This window comes from Ixodes scapularis, unplaced genomic scaffold, assembly GCF_016920785.2.
Source record: "Ixodes scapularis isolate PalLabHiFi unplaced genomic scaffold, ASM1692078v2 PGA_scaffold11__112_contigs__length_91849675, whole genome shotgun sequence".
In the NCBI taxonomy this organism is placed as follows: Eukaryota; Metazoa; Arthropoda; class Arachnida; order Ixodida; family Ixodidae; genus Ixodes; species Ixodes scapularis.
Window position 1 is genome coordinate 4,203,155 of NW_024609837.1, and position 19,444 is coordinate 4,222,598.

General features: G+C 43.8%; 3 protein-coding genes across 4 annotated transcripts in view; 1 reads left to right on the forward strand and 2 right to left on the reverse strand.

Moving 5' to 3' along the window:
• Positions 1–285: 285 nt before the first annotated feature.
• On the reverse strand, positions 286–11,834 carry LOC115310231 (galactose-1-phosphate uridylyltransferase). 2 transcript variants are annotated; one of them, XM_029968553.4, is made up of 10 exons: positions 11,707–11,834; positions 10,596–10,765; positions 8,785–8,860; positions 8,116–8,294; positions 6,682–6,738; positions 6,468–6,590; positions 4,242–4,374; positions 4,054–4,137; positions 3,207–3,361; positions 286–2,751 (listed from the first exon to the last, which is right to left on the reverse strand). In XM_029968553.4, exons 1-10 carry the CDS (start codon positions 11,723–11,725, stop codon positions 2,692–2,694), a joined length of 1,056 nt encoding a protein of 351 aa, XP_029824413.2. In that variant the 5' UTR covers positions 11,726–11,834; the 3' UTR covers positions 286–2,691. The 2 variants fall into 2 exon arrangements, with proteins under 2 accessions (XP_029824413.2, XP_029824414.2); XM_029968554.4 differs by lacking the exon at positions 6,682–6,738.
• LOC8023775 (eukaryotic translation initiation factor 3 subunit F) lies at positions 11,810–13,185 on the forward strand. Its single transcript, XM_029968559.4, has one exon. It carries the CDS (start codon positions 12,319–12,321, stop codon positions 13,135–13,137), a length of 819 nt encoding a protein of 272 aa, XP_029824419.1. The 5' UTR covers positions 11,810–12,318; the 3' UTR covers positions 13,138–13,185.
• Positions 13,186–14,711: 1,526 nt separating this feature from the next.
• Positions 14,712–19,444, reverse strand: part of LOC8023776 (dimethylglycine dehydrogenase, mitochondrial) — a 42,484-nt gene continuing 37,751 nt past the window's right edge. The window contains exons 14-16 of the mRNA XM_029968552.3: positions 17,560–17,717; positions 17,121–17,315; positions 14,712–15,589 (exon numbers count right to left, since the gene is read on the reverse strand). Of these exons, the coding sequence (XP_029824412.2) occupies positions 15,395–15,589; positions 17,121–17,315; positions 17,560–17,717 (548 nt within the window). The 3' untranslated portion in view covers positions 14,712–15,394. The remainder of the gene's footprint in view (positions 15,590–17,120; positions 17,316–17,559; positions 17,718–19,444) is intronic.

Here is a 19,444-nt window from a genome sequence, read left to right on the forward strand (position 1 = left end):
TTTCCCGTGCTGAAACGAAAATTCATCCTAACTCTTGAAGGTTGCTCCCAACCTTTGATTTGTCCATTTCTAAGTTCAGTTTTAATATAACTTCCCTATATCTATAAACCGTAGCCTCAGAAAGTCCAATGCCTACATTGGGGTGGCATGCAAATGACAGATTGGACATAAAATTAAACCTAAAGAGACGCCCAGCAATTCCAATCGAGGGGATTTATAAATCTGCTTTCTATGTGCAAATACTTTTTTTAAATCTCGAATTTAACGTCCTCAGAAAAAAAAACAAAAAAAACAAGCATGAATAATGAAAGTAGATTGTCCGTGCAGTTTTGCTTTCCATCGAGCGTACTTCTCACCGAGCACCTGCGTGCGCACTGCAAAAAAGCAATGACTGCGAGCTTTGCGGGTATTACTTTCCCGCAGTACAGATGTGCTCCTTGAGAAACGCACTCAACGGGGCTAACCCGCTGCGATCAACAAATAATATGAATTAAGCGAAAACGCTGGTTGAATTAAGCGGCTTATAAATGCATTGAAAACACAGCGTGACAATCAAAAGTTTTAAATTCGTTCGAATTAACCGGAAGTACGAAATATCAGGGTTTGAGTTATCACAAGTCCACAGTAAAAGCGCAAGTTACGGGACACGCTCTGCACTTGATTGGTTTCGCCAACGAAAGAACATGCACAGGCAAATGAACAAATGCCACAATGTTGCGCTTTGATGCTGTTCGGTTGGTACCATTGGCCCATAGCGTCGACTGCACTTTAAATTCTGAAACAAGGTATAAAGATTGCTCGTCAAATGCCCTGGCTGGTACCGCCGACGTCTACATTTCCAGGCGATGTCGGCGACGTCGGGAGCAAAAAGTTGCGAGAAAATGCAGCAAGATAGTAGGATGGCAGCTACTGTGATAAAATAGAGCCAGGGTCTTGGACCCCTGATGAGATCACTTGATTATCATGTCTGCCATATGCCTGCATGCCGCCTCTCATCAGCGCTTGCGCGTTGAGCTTCTCCACTTTGCACCGGAGTGCTAGAAGCAGCAGCTGACATGGGTGAGCACCTGGGTTAGCGCGGTAGGCTCAGAAATTATACTCGGTACTATTACGAGTCTACCTTCTTTGGTCTTGATTGTAAATTGAGATCTCTAATAAAAACATTAAAAAAAATGTGCCAAGAAAGAGAAAAAAAATCTGGGTCTATATTTGAATAAATACGGTAGTGGAGGTAGTTTCCGTGCCGCTGTCGATCGGAAGAGAAGCAAACTTCGACTTTCCTCTGGTTCCAGCGCCGCTGAAGTGCAATGTCACTTTTAAAGCACAATTGTAGGTTTTCGTAATATTTGTGGGTGACTGTTTTTATAGTTTATAATATTAGAGTCTTGAGTTCGGTAAGTTCATAAAACTTGGGGGGTGCATTTTTATCGAGGCGTGTTAGCAGATGTGCTGGGTTTTGCTGGCATTTTATAGAAATTATTTATGAGCTAAATAAAATACCGGGTGTAAAAGTGCGAGAGGAGAGAGGCTTTATTCCAATTAAGTGGTGCACTATGATAAATTTTTCAACATTTTTTTTGTGATAACGTAATAAGGTGGGCAAGCTGGTTAAAGGTAAACATTTCTAAAACACAAGATGGAGGCTACAAACAGAGGATAAACACAAGACTGTCTCAATTTTTTAGTGCCCATTGTTTATGGAACTTACTCTGACCGGAGCTTTATTTATGAAAGGAAGGCTCTGTGTTTTTTTTGCACCCTATCTACAGGGTCGTCGAGATAAATCCAGACTTTTTCCAGATTTCGTCTCTCAACAATACAGTGAAGCTAACCGGCTGTATTGTGCTTATGCGGTCACATGATTCGACAGCGGGCCATCGCATGACGAAAAATTCCCGACTTGCTCAAAAAAGAGCAGGGAATACAATCGGAGGGCAGCAATACTCGGATCACTTCACGCTGGAGAGTCACCTAAAAAAATTATTGCGTGGTGTGGCTACAAGAAGACACAAGTTTACAGCATTGCCAAGACATTTAGATAATCTGTCAGCCAGGACGATGTTACGGCAGATTGAGCTAAGCACAGAAAACGGTCAATATTCGTTTCATCTTTGCCTCGGTGCGTTTTCCTGAATACGATGAATTTTCCATATTTATATCGACGACCCAGCATTCTTATTACAAAAAATAACAAGTAATATGCTGCAGTATCAAAGAGGAACCCTCCATAATTATCAAAGATGAACTCATCTGGCAATGCAATCACTTTTTCATTTTCAAGTGATGAGCTAACAGATGTTGGCATCTGTTCCAAAAGCATCAATAGCTGCTCCAAACCAGTATTTCGCCTGCTACAGAACCTGCTACGAAAGGTCAATTGCCACCTCCATCACTAAACCTTTGGTTATAATTTTTATTGCAGCAAAAAAACAAACATTCATGTACCACAAATGGCAGTACAGAACGCAGCAACACAAAGTCATTGCTTTAGGAACACCTTTGTGAACTTTTTTCTTAGTGACTGTTATTCATTGTAAAAAAATATTTGTGTCACAAACCATTCAAACCGGGCACTTTCTAAAGTGCAAGGAACTTGTGGTTACTGTCAATGAGTACAGATGCCGAGTAATGACTATCAAACTAGACTAGACCAAGACTAGACCAAGACTAGACTACTTGAAGATATTTAGGTCATTCATGGCCGGACACCTTGTAGTGAATGTCGGGCTGCTGTCGCAATGTCGCAGCTGCCTAGAAAGGAAAAAAAAAGTACCAAAACTATTTTTCTTTTTAACAATAACCAAATGCACACAAGCTCAGTTCGATTCACTTTAGCATAAGACGTGTGCCACTGAGAGGCTGGGTTTCTTGCTGCAGACCGAATTTTACGCGAGTGAACTTGTACGGTGAGTAGCTTGTAGGCTCGTGTAACAAAACATGTCACATTGCACGTTTAAAGATCACCATGGCATACCCCGATTCATCTCATCTGGCTCATCTATCGTTGGGCATCACGGTCCCTTCTAGTCGCAGGCACAAACAACTAACAAGTGCTTTCTGGAAGTAGTGCTCATGCACCTAGTGCTGCTGGACTGACCTTGTTCAAAGCTCTTTCGCATGCTTTTGTGCGATGCAATGCATAAAATAAGAACTGGGCAAGATCTCTACAACTTTAACATTAACAGTTACATAGTTCTTTTTTTCACCTGTTCAGGAGTGAGATCCCGTTGAGGTTGTGCCAGCATTTCGTATCCGACCATGAACTTCTTTACGGCTGCCGAACGAAGTAGTGGAGGCAGGTAGATAGCATGCAGTTGCCAGTGTGCCATGTCTTCCTTGTCAAACTTGCCAGTGGGGGCACCTAGAACGCACCATGTGTTTAACAGCGTTGCCTCATACGTGTCCGTTTATGTTCGAACATGCCCATCCATGTTTAGGTATCGGACTAGCATGTGGCCAACTATGCGTACAAAAGTAATAAAAAAATAAGCCTCGTCACAAATCCGCTTGCTCCTCCAGCACTACCCACTTGGTGATTACCATGAGGTATTAAGGCTTGTTTACAGTGAATAACACTGAAACATTGCACGATTGTCGAAGCATTGTCTCTTGCCATGCGCATGGGAAGAATTGACCAACAGCGGGGATCTAAGGCACATGGAAATGGTCAGGCAATCTCAAAACGCAGTCATTATTCGCAGTATCAAGATCTTGGTAATCAATGGATGATCTGGTTTTATGTCCCTCATCTCCAGTCATCTGTTCTTGTAGGAAGCCTAATCGACTTCATTTTCATGACCATTCCTTCTTTTTCAAGAGAAAGAATGGGACATAGCATATACTTTCGGTGTGTCAATTTTCTCTTTAAAAATTGATAAAATTGATCAGTGTCTTTGTCAGGGAAGTTTAGTGAAGCTTGATTTTGGTGCAATGTTCATCAGGCTTTTCCTCTCTATGCACAAATAATTGTTTCAAATTTTATAGCAATGCCATGTCATCAAAACTAGAGCACACTGTAAGCAGTTAAAAAAAGCAAAAAAAGAGTGCAGTCACCGTGCCATCCCATGGAATATGGAAACGACACCTGAAAGAGGTTGTCGTATTTGGTCAGTAACATCTTCATGGCATCTGCCAAGTCTGCACATTGAGGACAACGAAAAAAGAAAAAAAAAGGAAACATGAGCGTCAAACATAGCTCTTTCAAAAGAAAGCTATAATGCTTCTCAAAAACTGGGCCGCACCTGATCTCTCGGCAGCATCCAGATCGAACAGCCTGGTCACGTGTCGCTTTGGCACCAACATAGTTTCGTATGGCCATACGGCCCAGAAGGGGACGACTGCAACCCAGTACTTGGTTTCAATGACAATTCGTTCCTACTCGGACAGTTGAAAATGATGGTGTCGCATGAAAAAAACCAAAAAGAAATAGACACGTATGAATTGGTTTTCACCTTTCACGAGGAGAGATACGTTTAACTGGTATGTGATTACTAAACCGTTTATTGAAACTGCCCCTACTAGTAATATGCGGTGATAATGCTCATGTATCAATGTATCACTTGCATCGTGCTAACAAAATTGTTCTTCTAGAGCTTAACCTGTTTCCACAACAAAAATAAATATATACCATAAAAAACCGGGGGAGCACTTCTTTCACTGAAAACTGGGATACGCTAAGCGCCGGTCAAATCAGGCACTTAACATATAATTTTCAGAATTCCCAAGTTTGGGAAGTGTTCATCGGGGACTGCAACGTTTTCTTTGCAGTCCCCGATTTGCCTGAAAATTTGTTAAACACACCAACAAACATCGCTGAAATAGAAACTCAAATATTGGGCCAAAATTCTTTTTTTTTTCTGCGAAGTTATTGAGAAGACTGAGTGCGCAAGCGAGCTGGTAGTAGCTAATAATGCCATTTAACACCTGAAACTGGTGAAGGAAATTAATAACTTTTAGTTGATGGAACGGTTCTGCATAAAGAATGGAGCATAAAGAGGGTCGTGAAAGATACAAAGAAACAATAAGGATAATGTCTATCGGAAACTACATAAGCCAAGCCTCAATACAGCTTGGAAGCCGCAATAAAAAGTTCTTCAAATTATATATAAAAAAAAAGACTTTCGGTTTTTAAAAAGAGAGAAGGGTATTTGAAGCGGTGTTAATATTTGGGAAGCTTTGCTCGGGTCGGGGTACAAAGCGCAGCAATTGCAGTGTTCCAGAGGTCGCCCAGATGCAAGTCCCGGAAAAACCTCCCCCGTAGTCCTTGATGGTAAGGCATTTTACTGTGGGTTTGACCGTGTGGTCCCTTGTATATGTTCTTTGTATTTGAAAATGATCTCTGCATAGAAGGTGGTTGACAGTGATGGTATTATGGGTTTGACCACTTGGTCTCTTGTGCATGTGTGTTTTCTTTGTATTTGAAAATGTTTTCACCAAAGGAGATCTCTGTGTAGGTGGGTGAATATACATAGGTTGCTTGAGGAATAAACCAGTTAGCCGAGTTCGAGACGTTCCCTTGTGTGTCTGTTCCTTCGACTAGAAGCTATTGAATTTACAATTCTGGTCCTCACCGTGTTTTTCAAAGTGAAAGGCTCTACTGGCGACGATGAAAAAGTGACATCAGGGGAAGGCAGGGGTTCACTCTTTGGGCTGTAGATTTTGTTAGAAACTGATTACAAATAGTTTCATGATGTCAAATAAATGCTTTGGAAGCTCGCTCTAGCTCCCGCGCAGCAGCACCATGAAACAAATGCTTGGCATAGTGCCTTTTAGGTTGACCGCTCGACCCGCAAGCTTGCCTTCCCCCGACATCACGGCATTGAAAAGCACGGGTATATTTGAACCTTGGTTTTGGTGTCATTTTCATTTGCCAATTTCACAATAACTATTCTAAATTTCACGATAGTAAATAGCATGCCAAAAAGAGTAAAGTCCAACGATGTAGAAAATACAGTTGGGATAGCTCAAAAATTCGCCGGAGCATCTCTTTAACAGTGGGCACTTGAACGAAGTGGGCGCTTCCATGGTAGTTTCCAGTAATGTGATGCCTGAACATTAAATTGCAATGATTTTCACATCAACTATAAATCAAAATGTGGTGTAAGAAAAACACCCCCACTGTTCAAATAATTATGCGAAGAGATTGTAAAAAATGAATATCTGAAGCATACACAAGCTTCACATTTTATCAAGATGTAAGAAGCTCTCATGTAACATCCTTTCCATGTTTGCTTTGATTGAGCTTCATTGTAGTTAGTCGATAAAGAGTGCGAAAGAAGACACACGGTGGAAGACTACTCTTTGCACAAGCTCAGCAGCATACACTAAGACTATGGTAGCCAAGACATTGTATGCAAACACCCCCTCTTAAAATGAAAGTGTACAGAAAAACCGAAAAAAAAAAAAGTAAAATCGTTGTTTTACCACATTTTTTTCTTTGTGTCAACGAGATAAAAAAGTGAACTTACTCGCTTCACCAATTCTTTGCTAATGTAGTCCACGAGAAGTGGCTTCCCGTGCTTTTCATAATACGCTCGTTGGGTTCTGTCCTTTATGCGAGGTTCATTCGGCAGAAACGAGCTTGCCCAGATCTAGACCAAACACACAAGCGTGCTTCAAGGTGAATAAGAGAAGAGCATTGGAAAATGAGCCAGAAAAGTGTTGCATGATCAGGGGCACTACCTGACAGTGAGGGTGGGGATTGGAGCACCCCATAATGTCTCCCTTGTTCTCAAAAACCTGAAGTCGAAAGAAGACAGAATGAAAAAAATTGTATGGCAAATTGCTAGGCAATTGTGTTGCATATGTAAAACATTCCAAAATCACAAACATTCAGTGACACTCTGAGTTTTCAGGGTCTGCCTTAAAAGATTTGTTTCAGCATATCATATAAAATGATCTGCTTCTTTTTCATTATTTCAAAGCACTTGCGGGTGAAGCGTATGTGTTTGCTCATTAATTGTGCCTGGCTATTCCTGTTGTTAGTGCTTGCTGGTTTCTGTATTATCAAATCTTTCATTTGTAGTGTTTGCTTTTTTTTTCTCAATATGCACTGCTTTTACAATGTGCATCAATATCTGAAGTGCAAATGTGTCTCCTTTATTTGTCCTAGCTTTTTCCTTTTATTTTTGCTTTTCTTTGCATTTTTTTATGTTCTACCCCCCAAAAAGGGGCCCAATCCTACAACACTTTCTATGAGAAAGTAGTATCTGTAAATGAATGAATAAAAAAATAGAATAGAGCAATACTAGCGCTAATCGGGCTGATAAACCTGGCGATCTTCCAGAGCCTTCCATACCCTCGAGCCCCTCTCCCTCACTCCCTCAGCGTGCACAGGTGGTCTAGCTCCTCCTCGCCTACCTCACTCCTCCTCGCCTGCCCCTCGGTCACATGACCTCCCCGTTAACAAACTGGCGTCAAGCACTTCACTGCCCCCCCCCCGTCAACCAATCAGTGTCGAGCGCAGGCACGCTTTTATTTAGGCTTGAGCAAAAGCCGAACACCCAGCCAAAGAATATTTCACAATAAAGCAGGAACTTAAAACTTCTACACTGCTGACAGCATGCCCATCAATATTGGATACAACACCGACAACGGTGTACGAGTAGCTCGGAAAAAAAAAAGCGCAGAGCAGCGAGGCCAGTTTAATTACATGTAACATCATTCATAGTCTTTCACAAGATGAGAATGGCAGGGAGGAGTTTTAATGATCCACCCTTCAGCACGCGCATCCTACCTTCGACGACGCTTTGGCGCCCTGTGATCCTCAAGCGTGTGCATGCAGCCGAGGTAGGTGGGTGTTCGAAAGAGACACCCTGCAATTCTCACCTTGTCAGTGACTATAGTACCTGCAACTAACTCCTTTTATTTTTGCTTTGAGGCTGTCAAAGTGCAATTCATCATATTTTACGTGCAGAAACGCTGCCTCGAAGGTGACGAAAAACACGACACACAAATATCATGTTCCAAATCTCGCCTGGCATTAAATGAAACGAGCATGTTCCGCTTTCATCTGTCGCGTCTTCCTGGTTAGCTTAGTCTGTCAGAGTTTGTTGTAGCGTCTCATTCGATGGTTGAAAGTATGCCGTGACTGCCACTAGTAGAACACGTACCAACCTGAACCCAGGTGTACTTCTTTCCGAGTTCAGCAGTCTGCGATGCCCATTCATCAATAACCGTCTCAACTTCTTCACGAGCCATCAGGGGCAATGTGACGTTGGAAGATGGGTGGAAGCACATGACAAGGCAAGTTCCTTTCGCTTCCGCCATTCGGAACAATTCGTCTCCGTCACTCTCTATGTGGACAAGATTTTGTTCTTCATTCAGTTTTCTTTTATCCGTGCCGTGGACAAAACAATATTGCATTTACAAAACTATGTTTTCACGCTATCAAAAAGTGCAGTCACCCTATTCCACAACTATTTTGTTCACTCAGTATCGTTTAATTGTACTATTATTACCTCTCTTTAGCTAGGGATCGCACTTTTGTTTTGTTTTGTTAGGTCACACCTGTCCTTTGCATGTCCAGTTCATGCAAGTGTAGTTTTACCTGCTTTGCTGAATGTACCATAATCTCTAGCCATCAGAGAAGTGTAAACAAAGCATAAAGCTAACACAGAAGAAGCTCAGGGACTTTGGATGTCCAGTACTAAGTCCCTTGGCAAAACGTGAACTCTCACGGTTTTGAGGAGGTAGTTTCTTCAGTAACCATAGATGCAAGTTAAGCTTCACAGAAAAGCTTGTAAAAAAACAAAACCGGACAGAGAAAAAGAAAAGGGGACTTACTGGGCCCAGGGGCATCCTCAAGAAGTGCGGGGAAATCATTTTTGAATGTAAAGGTGGACTTGTATTCAGGATTCACCTACAGTTTCAAGCATAGCATGCTGTTCACTAGCAGATTGCGACACGATTACCGCAAACTCGGCACACTAGTAATTCAAAAGCCAAAATAATATGAAAAGATGTGCACAGAGTTTGGCTAGAGACTATTGAAGGTATGAGGTAATTTAAAATAGTTTTCAAGTGACTTACAAAAGTTTTAAAATCTGCAAGCATTTATAACCTCAAGAAACCAAAACCTCATCTAGGGAGGTCTTATGAAAGGTTTTTCACCGCCACCAAAACAAGCTGAGCAACAAGTAACAGCTCGCAATCACGTGACTTTGGAGGCACCGAGCAATGACACGGGTAGATTCTAACACTATTGTGCTAATATCCACCTGTACTACAGGCAGATGTAGTAATAAAAAGAAGAATAGAAGCCCCCCCACCCCACAGAGGTCTCTGCTTGCCATCATTGTTGGCTTCCTCCTGTCCAGCATTCACACTAATGAATGGAAAGAGTTTCGGCAGGGTGTCGGAACGAAACGAAGAAGAATGGCATTTTTGGACGGAACGAAAACATAATTAAAAGATTACTTAATATTTTGTTCCGGAGTGAAACCGAAAAAGTTTCTTATCGGATTTTGGTTCAAGGGGAAAGTACAGGTATTTCAGTATCTTTTAGATTCCGGAGACCCAGAAGATGCCTCGAAGCATTTCTGGATCAAAAAGAAGTTCAGGCTGCACCCTCATCTGACAAGGGAGCCAGGCCCACTGGACGTAGCATGCTTGCTCAAAATGCTGGATAAGAACCTTGAATGCATCCACGATTTGGGAAGAACGAAGAGAACTTCAAACGGAACTGGACACATTAGCGCAAGTAGCCGTTGCTGTACCATCCACGTAGGCCAGCGTAGAGCGGGCATTTTAGGCGCTCAAGTTGATTTTATAGGAACAGAGGTCTCAAATTTCCCCTAGTGCACTTGAGGACGCGCTGCTTCCGGGATCATGCTCAGTGCGTCGAGTCATTCTTCCTGGCAGAGTATTTTACCCAGATTCTTAAATTTTCAATAGTTGCAAAAGCTTGCTTTTGTTATAACTTTTTAAGGACCTACATTTTGATCAAAATTAATTATTTGTTTTTTTTCTTTAGTTTTGGTTCTAAATATTTTGGCATGCAAACACAAACCAATACAGACCATAATATTTTTTTAGAGCGCAGCGCTTGTTTCCGGCTTGAGCGGCGGCGGCAACGGCGTAACCGTGAGGTCATGTGACCCTAATGACGTCACATGACACACGTAAGGTCACATGACCCCCGTGAGGTCACAAGGGCCATGCAACGTCACACGGGTCATGTGACCTCACGGTTACGGCGACGCTGCTCAGAGAGTAGCAGGCAGGATGAGAAAATGAGGAAGAGGGGTATATCCTCCCCTCAGTACCTTTCCCTCCTCCTCCTCAAGAGCTGCGCTCTAATTCGGCGTTACAAAAAATTGTAACTTTTTTTTTTTTTTTTTCATTAGCAGAATTTGAATGGAACATTGATCTATAGAACTGAAACCAGAAGAAACAAAAAAAAAAAAAAAAACTGTTTGGGCTTTGTGGAAGGAGCACATCTTGCTGTTCTTAACTTTCTATGAACTATACATCTGGTTAGATGTCCGAATAAGGTCTCAAAACAGAGGAATGAGTTGTGCAAACCTTCTAAGCTCTTTCACAATATGTGCTAAATAAGTGCAACTCATCATCTATTTTGTGTGGTGTGCAGTCACCTCTCCGCTTGCCCTCCGAACCCCGGGGCAGAGTGGGTTTTCGGGATCGAAGGCAGGCATGGGGCGCTCAACCGCCTTTTCCGTCTTTCCCGACCAGGGCCGTAGCGTTCTTTGGGGGGACACCAGCACCCATTCATCTTTCAACGGGTTGTATCGGATGTGTGGGTGTTCTATATTTATAAAAAAAAAAAAAAAAAAGTACACAGCAATTTAAAATGTGGTCTACGGAGCCGATTTTTGTATTTGATATTGCCTGGAATTATTACCAGAAAGCACCTTTATGAATAATGATTGAAGACAAAGTTGGCAAACAGGCGAGCTGGTTTAGGCCTGATATTTTAAACCGGAGACAACAAACCACCATAAAGGCCCGTTCACACTCTTGCGACCGAGTACGACTGAGAGAGACGAGATCTCTTACAACTTCTTAAATGTTTCTAAAATGAGGGAATACACTGACATTGTGGCGCCATCTATGCGGTGACCCTAGAACTGCATTTCACAAAAGCGAAGGTTTTGCGGGATTTCCGAGGTCAAATGTGCGTAATACCCATAGAAAGGCTCGTTTATAACATTGACAAAAGTTTTTCGAGCCAAAAAAGAAAGGATATTGCGCGAGAAATAAAAAAAAATATGCCGGACCGCCGAGTTTACACTGCTTCCCAATAGATGGCGCCAGTGTGTTCTCTGGTTTAAGAAGTAAGGAACCCAGGTTTAAGAGGTCGCAAGCAGTCGCAAGAGTGTGAACGGGCCTTAAGAACCAATCATGCCTCAAATATTTGCTCTTTTGTGAGACTTTGTAAACTTGTCCTAGAATGCAGTAAATTAAGACTTTCAAGAGCAAAATAAGGACTTTCAAGAGCAACTGAGTGTAGGCCAGGCTAGGTCAGGTTCAAATCTCAGTCCCGGCATTCACCGTTCAGAAAGTCCACAAACAGGAAGAAAAAGCGAACCAATGCTTTCGACCTTTGAGCCCAGCTGACGACGTAGCTGTACGGTCTGCTACGAGTTTTATCATGATTATGCTACACCCGGGGTTTTGCTTTTTCGAGTCGTGCTGTACAAACACGACTAAAATTAGCGATAACGGACGTGAATACAAGCAAAATACCTTTGGCAACGAACGTCATATCTGGAAGTATCGTCCAAGACACGAAGTAGGCGAAATCGCAGAATCGCAGAAAACCGCCCTTTCCTTGCTTTCGTCTCGTCGTTCCCCTGGCGTCGCAATGGGGAACACGTTCGGTGTTCCATTTTCGGGAGTCATTAAACCAACGTATTAAACCGATTAAACCTCGTGAAATCCAAAGAACATTTACCAATTTGTTCACGAATCGCTCGCGCTTCGTTCACTGGGTAAAACAAAGCGTTGATAAACCGTACAGAGGCAAGATGCAAGTCACTCCGTTTGTCGTCTGCAACTCGCGCTCGGCAAAAAAAAGATAAGATAAAGTTAACAATAAAAAAAAGTTTTCTAGGCATTTTTTAGAGCTATATGTAGCCATTGAATACGTATAAAAAGTTCAGTTATTTTTAAAGGCAAGTTTGACTCGCACACCGCAACTATCAGTAGCAAAAAAGTCGGCTCACAACAATGCGTTGTCCGCCATCTTGAATATTTGCTCTTTCACGTTTACCTCAAAAAAGCTTGCGGGTTGTCGGCAACGTCGGTCCCCAGATTGTCAAATCGCCGACGGTTCAAAGCCGCGCCACAAGCCCCACCATGGCCCCGAACATCACGGTAAGGGTCCATCCCGTAGTACTGTTCGCCATCGTCGATTCCTACGAGCGCCGCAACGACGGCGCCGAGCGAGTCATCGGCACCTTGTTGGGCTCGTACGAGAAAGGCGGCGTCGAAGTCACCAACTGCTTCTGCGTACCGCACAACGAGTCCCAAGACGAAGTCGCCGTCGACCTCGAGTTTGCCAAGAACATGTTCGAGCTCCACAAGAAGGTGAACAGCTCTGAAGTGATCGTGGGCTGGTACGCCACCGGCCCAGATGTCACGGGACATTCTGTCCTCATCCACGACTACTACAGTCGCGAAGCGACAAACCCCATTCACCTCACCCTCGACACACTCATGGCGGACGGCAAGATCAACATCAAGACGTACACGAGCACGCCGTTCGGCGTGCCGGGCAAAAACGTCGGCACCATGTTCTCCCCGTGTAAGGTTGAGGTGGTCGGCTACGACGCGGAGATGGTCGGGCTCAAGGTGACGCAGGGAACGAAAAACAACAAGCAGAGGAGCGTGGAGTGCATCGCTGACTTCGACTCGGTGAGCAAAGCGGCCAAGGAGATGCGCGAGATGCTCGAGGTGGTGATCACGTACGTGGACGACGTGCTGACCGGGAAGACACCGCCGGACAACCATGTCGGTCGCATGCTGCTCGACATCATACAGAGCGTGCCGCAGATGGATCACGAGAAGTTCCAGAACATGCTGAACAGTAACATGAAGGACTTGCTCATGGTGGTCTACCTGTCCCAGCTCACCAAGACGCAGCTGGCTCTGAACGAGAAGCTTAGCATGCTGTAGGCCGGATGGGTCTAAGCACTCGTTAATAAAGACAGGTCTGTGAATTGATGCCGGGAGCGAATCGTGTCTAGTCACTGTTCTAAATTTCGTGCTGCAGAAGCTATTTGCTTTCTGTTGTCATAGGTGATGAAAACTAGTCGCTGACAGGACAAGAACAGCAAAGTTGGGTTTCGGTAGTCCCGCCTCCAGTGCCGACCCTGTACGAGCACTAATTTGTCGCGAGTGAGGGTACGAAATTGGTACTGAGACAGCATTCAAAGCGCCGAGGCAGCATGGACCGATCGAGCGAATCCCAATGGCGGTCATTCGTAGACGGCTTTCACGCACTCTACAATAAGGTTCGCGAGTTTGACTTCCCAGATGTCGTCTTCTACTGCATAGAGCGCAGTTCATGCCGGGCAACGTACAGTCGCGTATTCAGTTCGACTTGCACTGAGAAACATCTTGCAAGGAAAAACATTGTGGGTTTTGCAGATTGTGTGCATACATTGCGTGGGGAGTTGGTAATAGGGTGCAAACCAAATACACCTATCTTTCTGCTGCAGTTTTCACTAGCGGGATGAGAACTGAAGGGCCTCTCCTTTGCTGAAGGACCTGAAGGGCATATCCCTCAACTGAAAGACCTCCTTATTGTTCTTAACGTGTTTGTGACTATAGTGTGATTGACTGTCTCATGATGACGTTTATTTTGGCAACATAATTTGATTCTAATGGGAAGTTCTGTTGGTAGCTGTGGAGTCCCACCCTGGGGCGATTGTGACTGTCTGCTTTGTCTATCGGTGCATTGGAAGTACTACTGGCTTTGCAGGGTTGGGTGAAGTACATATAAAATATACTCGAAGCAAAGTACAAAGTAAATTGGACGTTATGTACTTCAAGTAAAGTTGTAAGTACACTGGGTGCAACGCACTTGAAGTAAAGTACTATAAATACAATGAACTTCCAGAGAAACAATTCTTTTTAGCGCAATCTGTCATGATGAAGAGAGCATGACGTGAGCCCTGTAGCTTCTGCAAGCAATCCTCTCGTGGAGGAGTGTCCTCTTTTATCAATTATTTTTAACCTCTTCGCTTGCGCTAACAGAGCGAGAAGTAGTGCGAGTTTGAAATGCTGCAGGTAAGCCGCCGCAGTACAAATGGAGCGATGCATCCTCTGCTCATGTTTCTGGTGAGTATTTCAGAATTGACAAAGCATCATTTCATGATACAAATTTAATAAGACCCAATTTAGGGAATCTACTTTGAAGTTGGGAGTTGTACTTTCCTTGGAAAGTACCACGAAAAATACTTTAAGTACATGTTTTCTAAACCTACTTGAAGTATCACTTCAATCCAACACTGGCTTTGTGGCATTACCAAGAAAGTGGAGAAACATCTCTCCCAAAAGCGTCCGCAGCAGTCGCCAGAAGTGGAATCATTGACAGGGAAGTGCGCTCATCCTTCATTGTTGATATCCACTTACAATGTTGGTGGTCAAGTTGGATTTCTGCTCTCCTGCCTGGATTACTGGCTTTGTTGAGGATTCAGGTCAATGGTCAAAAATGCATAATTGAATTTCTAGTAAGGAACAGCCCATTAAATTTCTAAAGATGACTCATTTATTCTTGTGCAGAACCTTATCTGGTCACATGATTAATTTGCTCGTTGTAAAAGGAGTTGCAACGCAATTCAATAAATACTAGTCACCTAGATTTGATAGACACTTGCAATGTACAGCAATACAACTTGGAAAGCTCCCCTCTATGACACAAGATTTCTACAATACCCCCATAAAAATAAAGTACCAGTACTTCCATACTGCGCACTTCCTTGTTTCTCCCAAGCTATCATGACACCAGCCATAAGTTGAAGTATGACTAAGAAACACTTCATGCAACAACTGATTCACATGGTTAGATCTAATTTAAGTACGCACATGCCATCATCATGACACAAAACTTCGAATGATACGAGTGAAATCTTAGCAACTGAACAACGATAAATCACCAGCTTGTTGCCAAACAGCCGCAGGAGTGTGACACGCTGAAAATTCAGTAAATGCACCACCTCTAGCACGTGCTCATTGCATCCCGCCGGTGTTTGGCTGCACATGCGATAGTGTTATCAAAGGCAGAAAGCTCGCGCTTGAGGCAAAGCATTCACAGGATTCTTAACCTCAACCGCTGTCATGCGTCCTATACCGGCCAACATTGTTAGCACATGGTCGACGAATGTCCGGCTCATAGTCGTTTGCTTTTCTGTACAGTCTTTGGCAGTCGTCACAGGGCAGGTTTTCTTCGCAGCACTTGAACCTGGGCAGGTGCGCCGGGCAGCACATGAGCACTGCACAGGCGTCCCAAGAGTTCCACTTCAACCTCCGTGCCTGGTGTTGTCAGGAAGGTAGGGAGGTACGCCATGGCCAGGCTCTGCCTGACCTGACACCCATAGCTTCCAGATGTCGTGTAGCCAACCACCTGCATTGAAGATGAAGCGACAATTAGTGGAGCTCGTGATGGAGCAAAAAAAAGTTCACTTCGATAGTCACAGGTGGGGCTAGAACGGCAGAGAGGTTCTATCCGGCCTCCAACAAGAGCTTTCTAGCTTTGGTAACGCTTCGGCATCTTGTGAGCCTCGGACGTGCATGTACACCAAAGCGTGACATAAGGCGACGAGCGCTTGCTGGACGCCGGCATCAGAAAGAGACGCCCTGCTGCTTTCGCCCTGTCAGTGACTATGGAAACTTCCCTGAAATACTGTTCCTATTTGGGCTATCGCGAGTGTTAGATGTACTAAAGATAGGTGCGTAAACAGCCTGAAGCCCAAGGGATGTGTTTCACTGTACAGTGAGAGGTCTGCTTCCTTACACTGCAGAGATGCGCTGCTGGGAAGAGTGCTGCCAAAGCTTGTGCGGGCATATTAATGCTCGCCAAGGTTTTTATTTTTAGATGACGCATGAGAGCCCAACTACCCAGAAAACAATTCGCGGCTTGAAATTTGTTTTCTTTCAGCCCAAAAACCACCGGTCGAGAACTGGCCAGCTTGAATTGCGCTCACTCTCTTTTTTGTGGTCACATGCCAATTTCTATGGTTTAGACACAACCACCAAGTATAATCAAAGTCGTAGGCCCTTGAACGCACACACAATATTAAAAATAGAGAATAAATATGATACCCATTTTTTGTGGCTTCAAAAAAGCTGCAAATACGATGATTGAAAAAAAAAAAAAAGTTGCAGAAGCCACATGAGTTTTGGTATCTTTCTTTTTCTCTATATTTTTTCTTCCTTCCCAGTCCAGTTGTGGTTTCGAGTAGTTGCGTTTTTTACTTTATTATAATATATGTGACAGTTGCAAAATATTGACTGAGTAGTCCTCCGACACCATAATAAATCCCCTAACAAAAAATAAAAAATAAATTTTGGAGGGTTTCAGAGTCCCTTTAAGGGTGCTGCACACAGGGGCATAGTTATGGAGCTTCAGCTTTTCATAAAATCCAGTCTCCCCCTCCTCCCTCCCCCCCCTCCCTCCCTCCCTCCCTCCCTCCCTCCCTCCCTCCCTCCCTCTCTCTCTCTCCCCCCACCCCAGGAAAAGTCCTGGCAATACCACTCTTTGTTTATATCCATGTTAAGGAGGAATTCACTTACATTTGAATAAGTAAATTATAACAATTGCAATGTTAGTGAACTCTTCACTATAAATTGGTTGACTCTTCTAGGAGGCTCATTTTTAAGTTGTACAGCTTAGAGTAATGCACTGAGGAGGTATTGCACCCTCTGCCCAATTTTTGGCACAAACTGAGAAACTGTCATCAAACAGCTAAATGAAATATTCTACCGTTACCATGCGCTATAGACGAGATCTTTCGTAACGGCTTATTTTTTATTGCCACATTTGTATCCAATTGCTTCTATATCAATTTTGTGTGTTCAAGATTACACAAAACCTTCCACCGATTAACGCATGAAGAAATATTGTCTAAATTAGCTCTGAAAGAACAGTCTCTCGCCTTGCCAGAGCACCAGACAGTCTCGTTGCCCTCGGGATCAACCTCCGTCGCGTCAACACTGAGATGGACCAGTTTTTTTCTGAATCCTTCTCTCAGCGACTTTTGCAGTGCTTCCTTCCCAACAAAGTCTGCCGGTTTCTTCATTCTGATGAAGGGACCCAAGCCGGCTTCGAATGGATTGCTGTCCACTGTCATCTGGAAACAAAAGAAATGCAGCCTGCGTACTCCCTTTCATCTGAGGATGTACCATAGTGGAGGCTGCAGAAGTTCAGCCCACAGCTTTGGCAGACTCTTGCCGCTTGAGAGTTTGTGCAGCCGAGGTGTATCTTTGAGCAAGCTCACACTTATAGACTTTGCTGTGGTGCATATTAGGGTGAGACAGTATAGGTGAAATTCTCTTGTATGATTGTGTTGTCTGCACAGCTTGAAGATAACTCACATCAGCACCCCAGAGTCTGAACCCTTTCTCAATGCGCAAGCTGTTGAGCGCGTAGGTGCCGAAGTCCCCGATGCTGTAGGCTTGGCCAGCGTCCAGCAGTGCTTCGTACAATGCAGAGGTCTGTGTCCTGTCATGGTACAGCTCCCATCCAAGTTCACCTTCAGGGAAGAGCAAGACATAGTGCAGGAAAAGCTTTCAGTATTGCTGAAGATAACTGTTCTGACCTTAGAAGTACATTGTGTAAAGTGGCAGCAGTTGAGTAACTGCAATGAAACAAACACTCAGACAAAAAGCCAAAGGAGCATGCTTGAGGGTTTACTATGTCATACAGGTATTGCTGAACCACAAAGCAATCTGTTAAAGACTAAAGATCATGCAGCAAGTCTCCTGCTGTGATATGTAGCTTCTGAGACCTGCCTTCCAAGGTCTGTCTTGAAACTCTTGTTAGACATACCTTGACATACAGACCTGTCTTGTGACCTCTCTTGAGACTTGTTTTATAAGTAGGCATTTGTAAAACCAACCTTATATGACCTTTTTTGTGATCGCTGTCCTCTCATGCTTGTGCTACGAGTCCTTGCATCCTATGAATGTAATTTGTGCAAATTTTATAAACCTGCCCAAGGGAGTCATTTCTCGAGACAATTTAATTACCAAGGGACTTGCAAGTTGCACAGTTCTCAAAATACTTTGCAATTCTTTTTTTTCTTATTTAAGACAGTTTTTGTGAGGTTAGTTATTTTTAAGGCTATGGTACAGGGGCACAGCAAGGAGTAGCACCAGGGCCGTAACCAGGGGGGGGGATAGGGGGTTCTGACCCCCCCCCGAAATTTTTTTCTGGGTACGGCCCTGGTCGGTGCGCTGACAGCCAGCCGATTTTAATCTCCACCTCTGCGCACGCGCAGTGGCGCCAGTCGGCTACCGGGTACCAAACCGGGACCGGTTCTCCGGTTAGCTGTAACTCTCCATTATATGCCACCGATGCACATGATTCATAGGCGAAAATAAGACAATAGACACTTTCAAAATGGCCGCCGTTGTCCCCGAAAACCCCCCCCGAAATTTTTTTCTGGGTACGGCCCTGAGTAGCACATCCACAAAATTAGGAGCAAGGGGCATATATTAGTAAAACATAAAATAGCACAAAAAAGAAAAGGACAAGAAGTATGCAGGACAGGCACTAACTTTCAACTATGGTAGTTTTATTCAGGAAAAGTAAACATATATACACACACGACAGGCAAAGCAGCACCACGTAAAGGTTGATTAATTTTTTATCCGATCATTCAAAAACTGAAATTCATTACAATGAAGTACAATAGAAGTGTCGCTGACACATGCCCTCCCACTTTTTTTTGATAAAGAAAGCTTCCAATAGCTCTCGAGCGACCGTCTCTGGGCTTCTTCCTAGTATCCTTATCTGCTGAAGTCGCGGAACACAGCCACACGTGTTGCAATGTATTGGCAAATGCGAGCCATATTTATTTTTTACTGATAATGCGTGCTCCCGTGCTCGGTCATTGATGCACCGCCCCGTCTGGCCAATGTATACCTTTCCACAACTCAGTGGGATTTCGTAGACCACACCCACTGTGCAGTCCACGTAAGGGGTGACATGTGTCTTATCACATGGTGCTTCTGTATTCTCATCAGAAATGCGGGAGCACAACCCAGCCAACTTCTTTGGGGCAGAAAACACAACGGGAACATCGTATTTGCTTGCAACTTTCTTCAGATTGTGGGCAACCTAGTGGATGTATGGAATAACTTCTGGTCTTTTTGTTCTCTGCCTCGTTGGGACCTTTCTTTTCAACCCCTTCATTTTTTGTAGGGTGGTCTCCGCCACAGAAACCCAGACCGAACATATATTCCTTACGTGTGCAAC

Bases quoted from the DNA above. Each gene is read 5' to 3' on its own strand.
- LOC115310231 (XM_029968553.4), bottom strand. The intron at 6,739-8,115 runs GTTGGTACGTGT...TTTCGACTTCAG, and splicing joins AGAAGTACACCTGGGTTCAG to GTTTTTGAGAACAAGGGAGA. The intron at 4,375-6,467 runs GTAAGTTCACTT...CTGTCCGAGTAG, and splicing joins GCAAAGAATTGGTGAAGCGA to GAACGAATTGTCATTGAAAC.
- LOC8023775 (XM_029968559.4), top strand. From the start codon at position 12,319: ATGGCCCCGAACATCACGGTAAGGGTCCATCCCGTAGTACTGTTCGCC.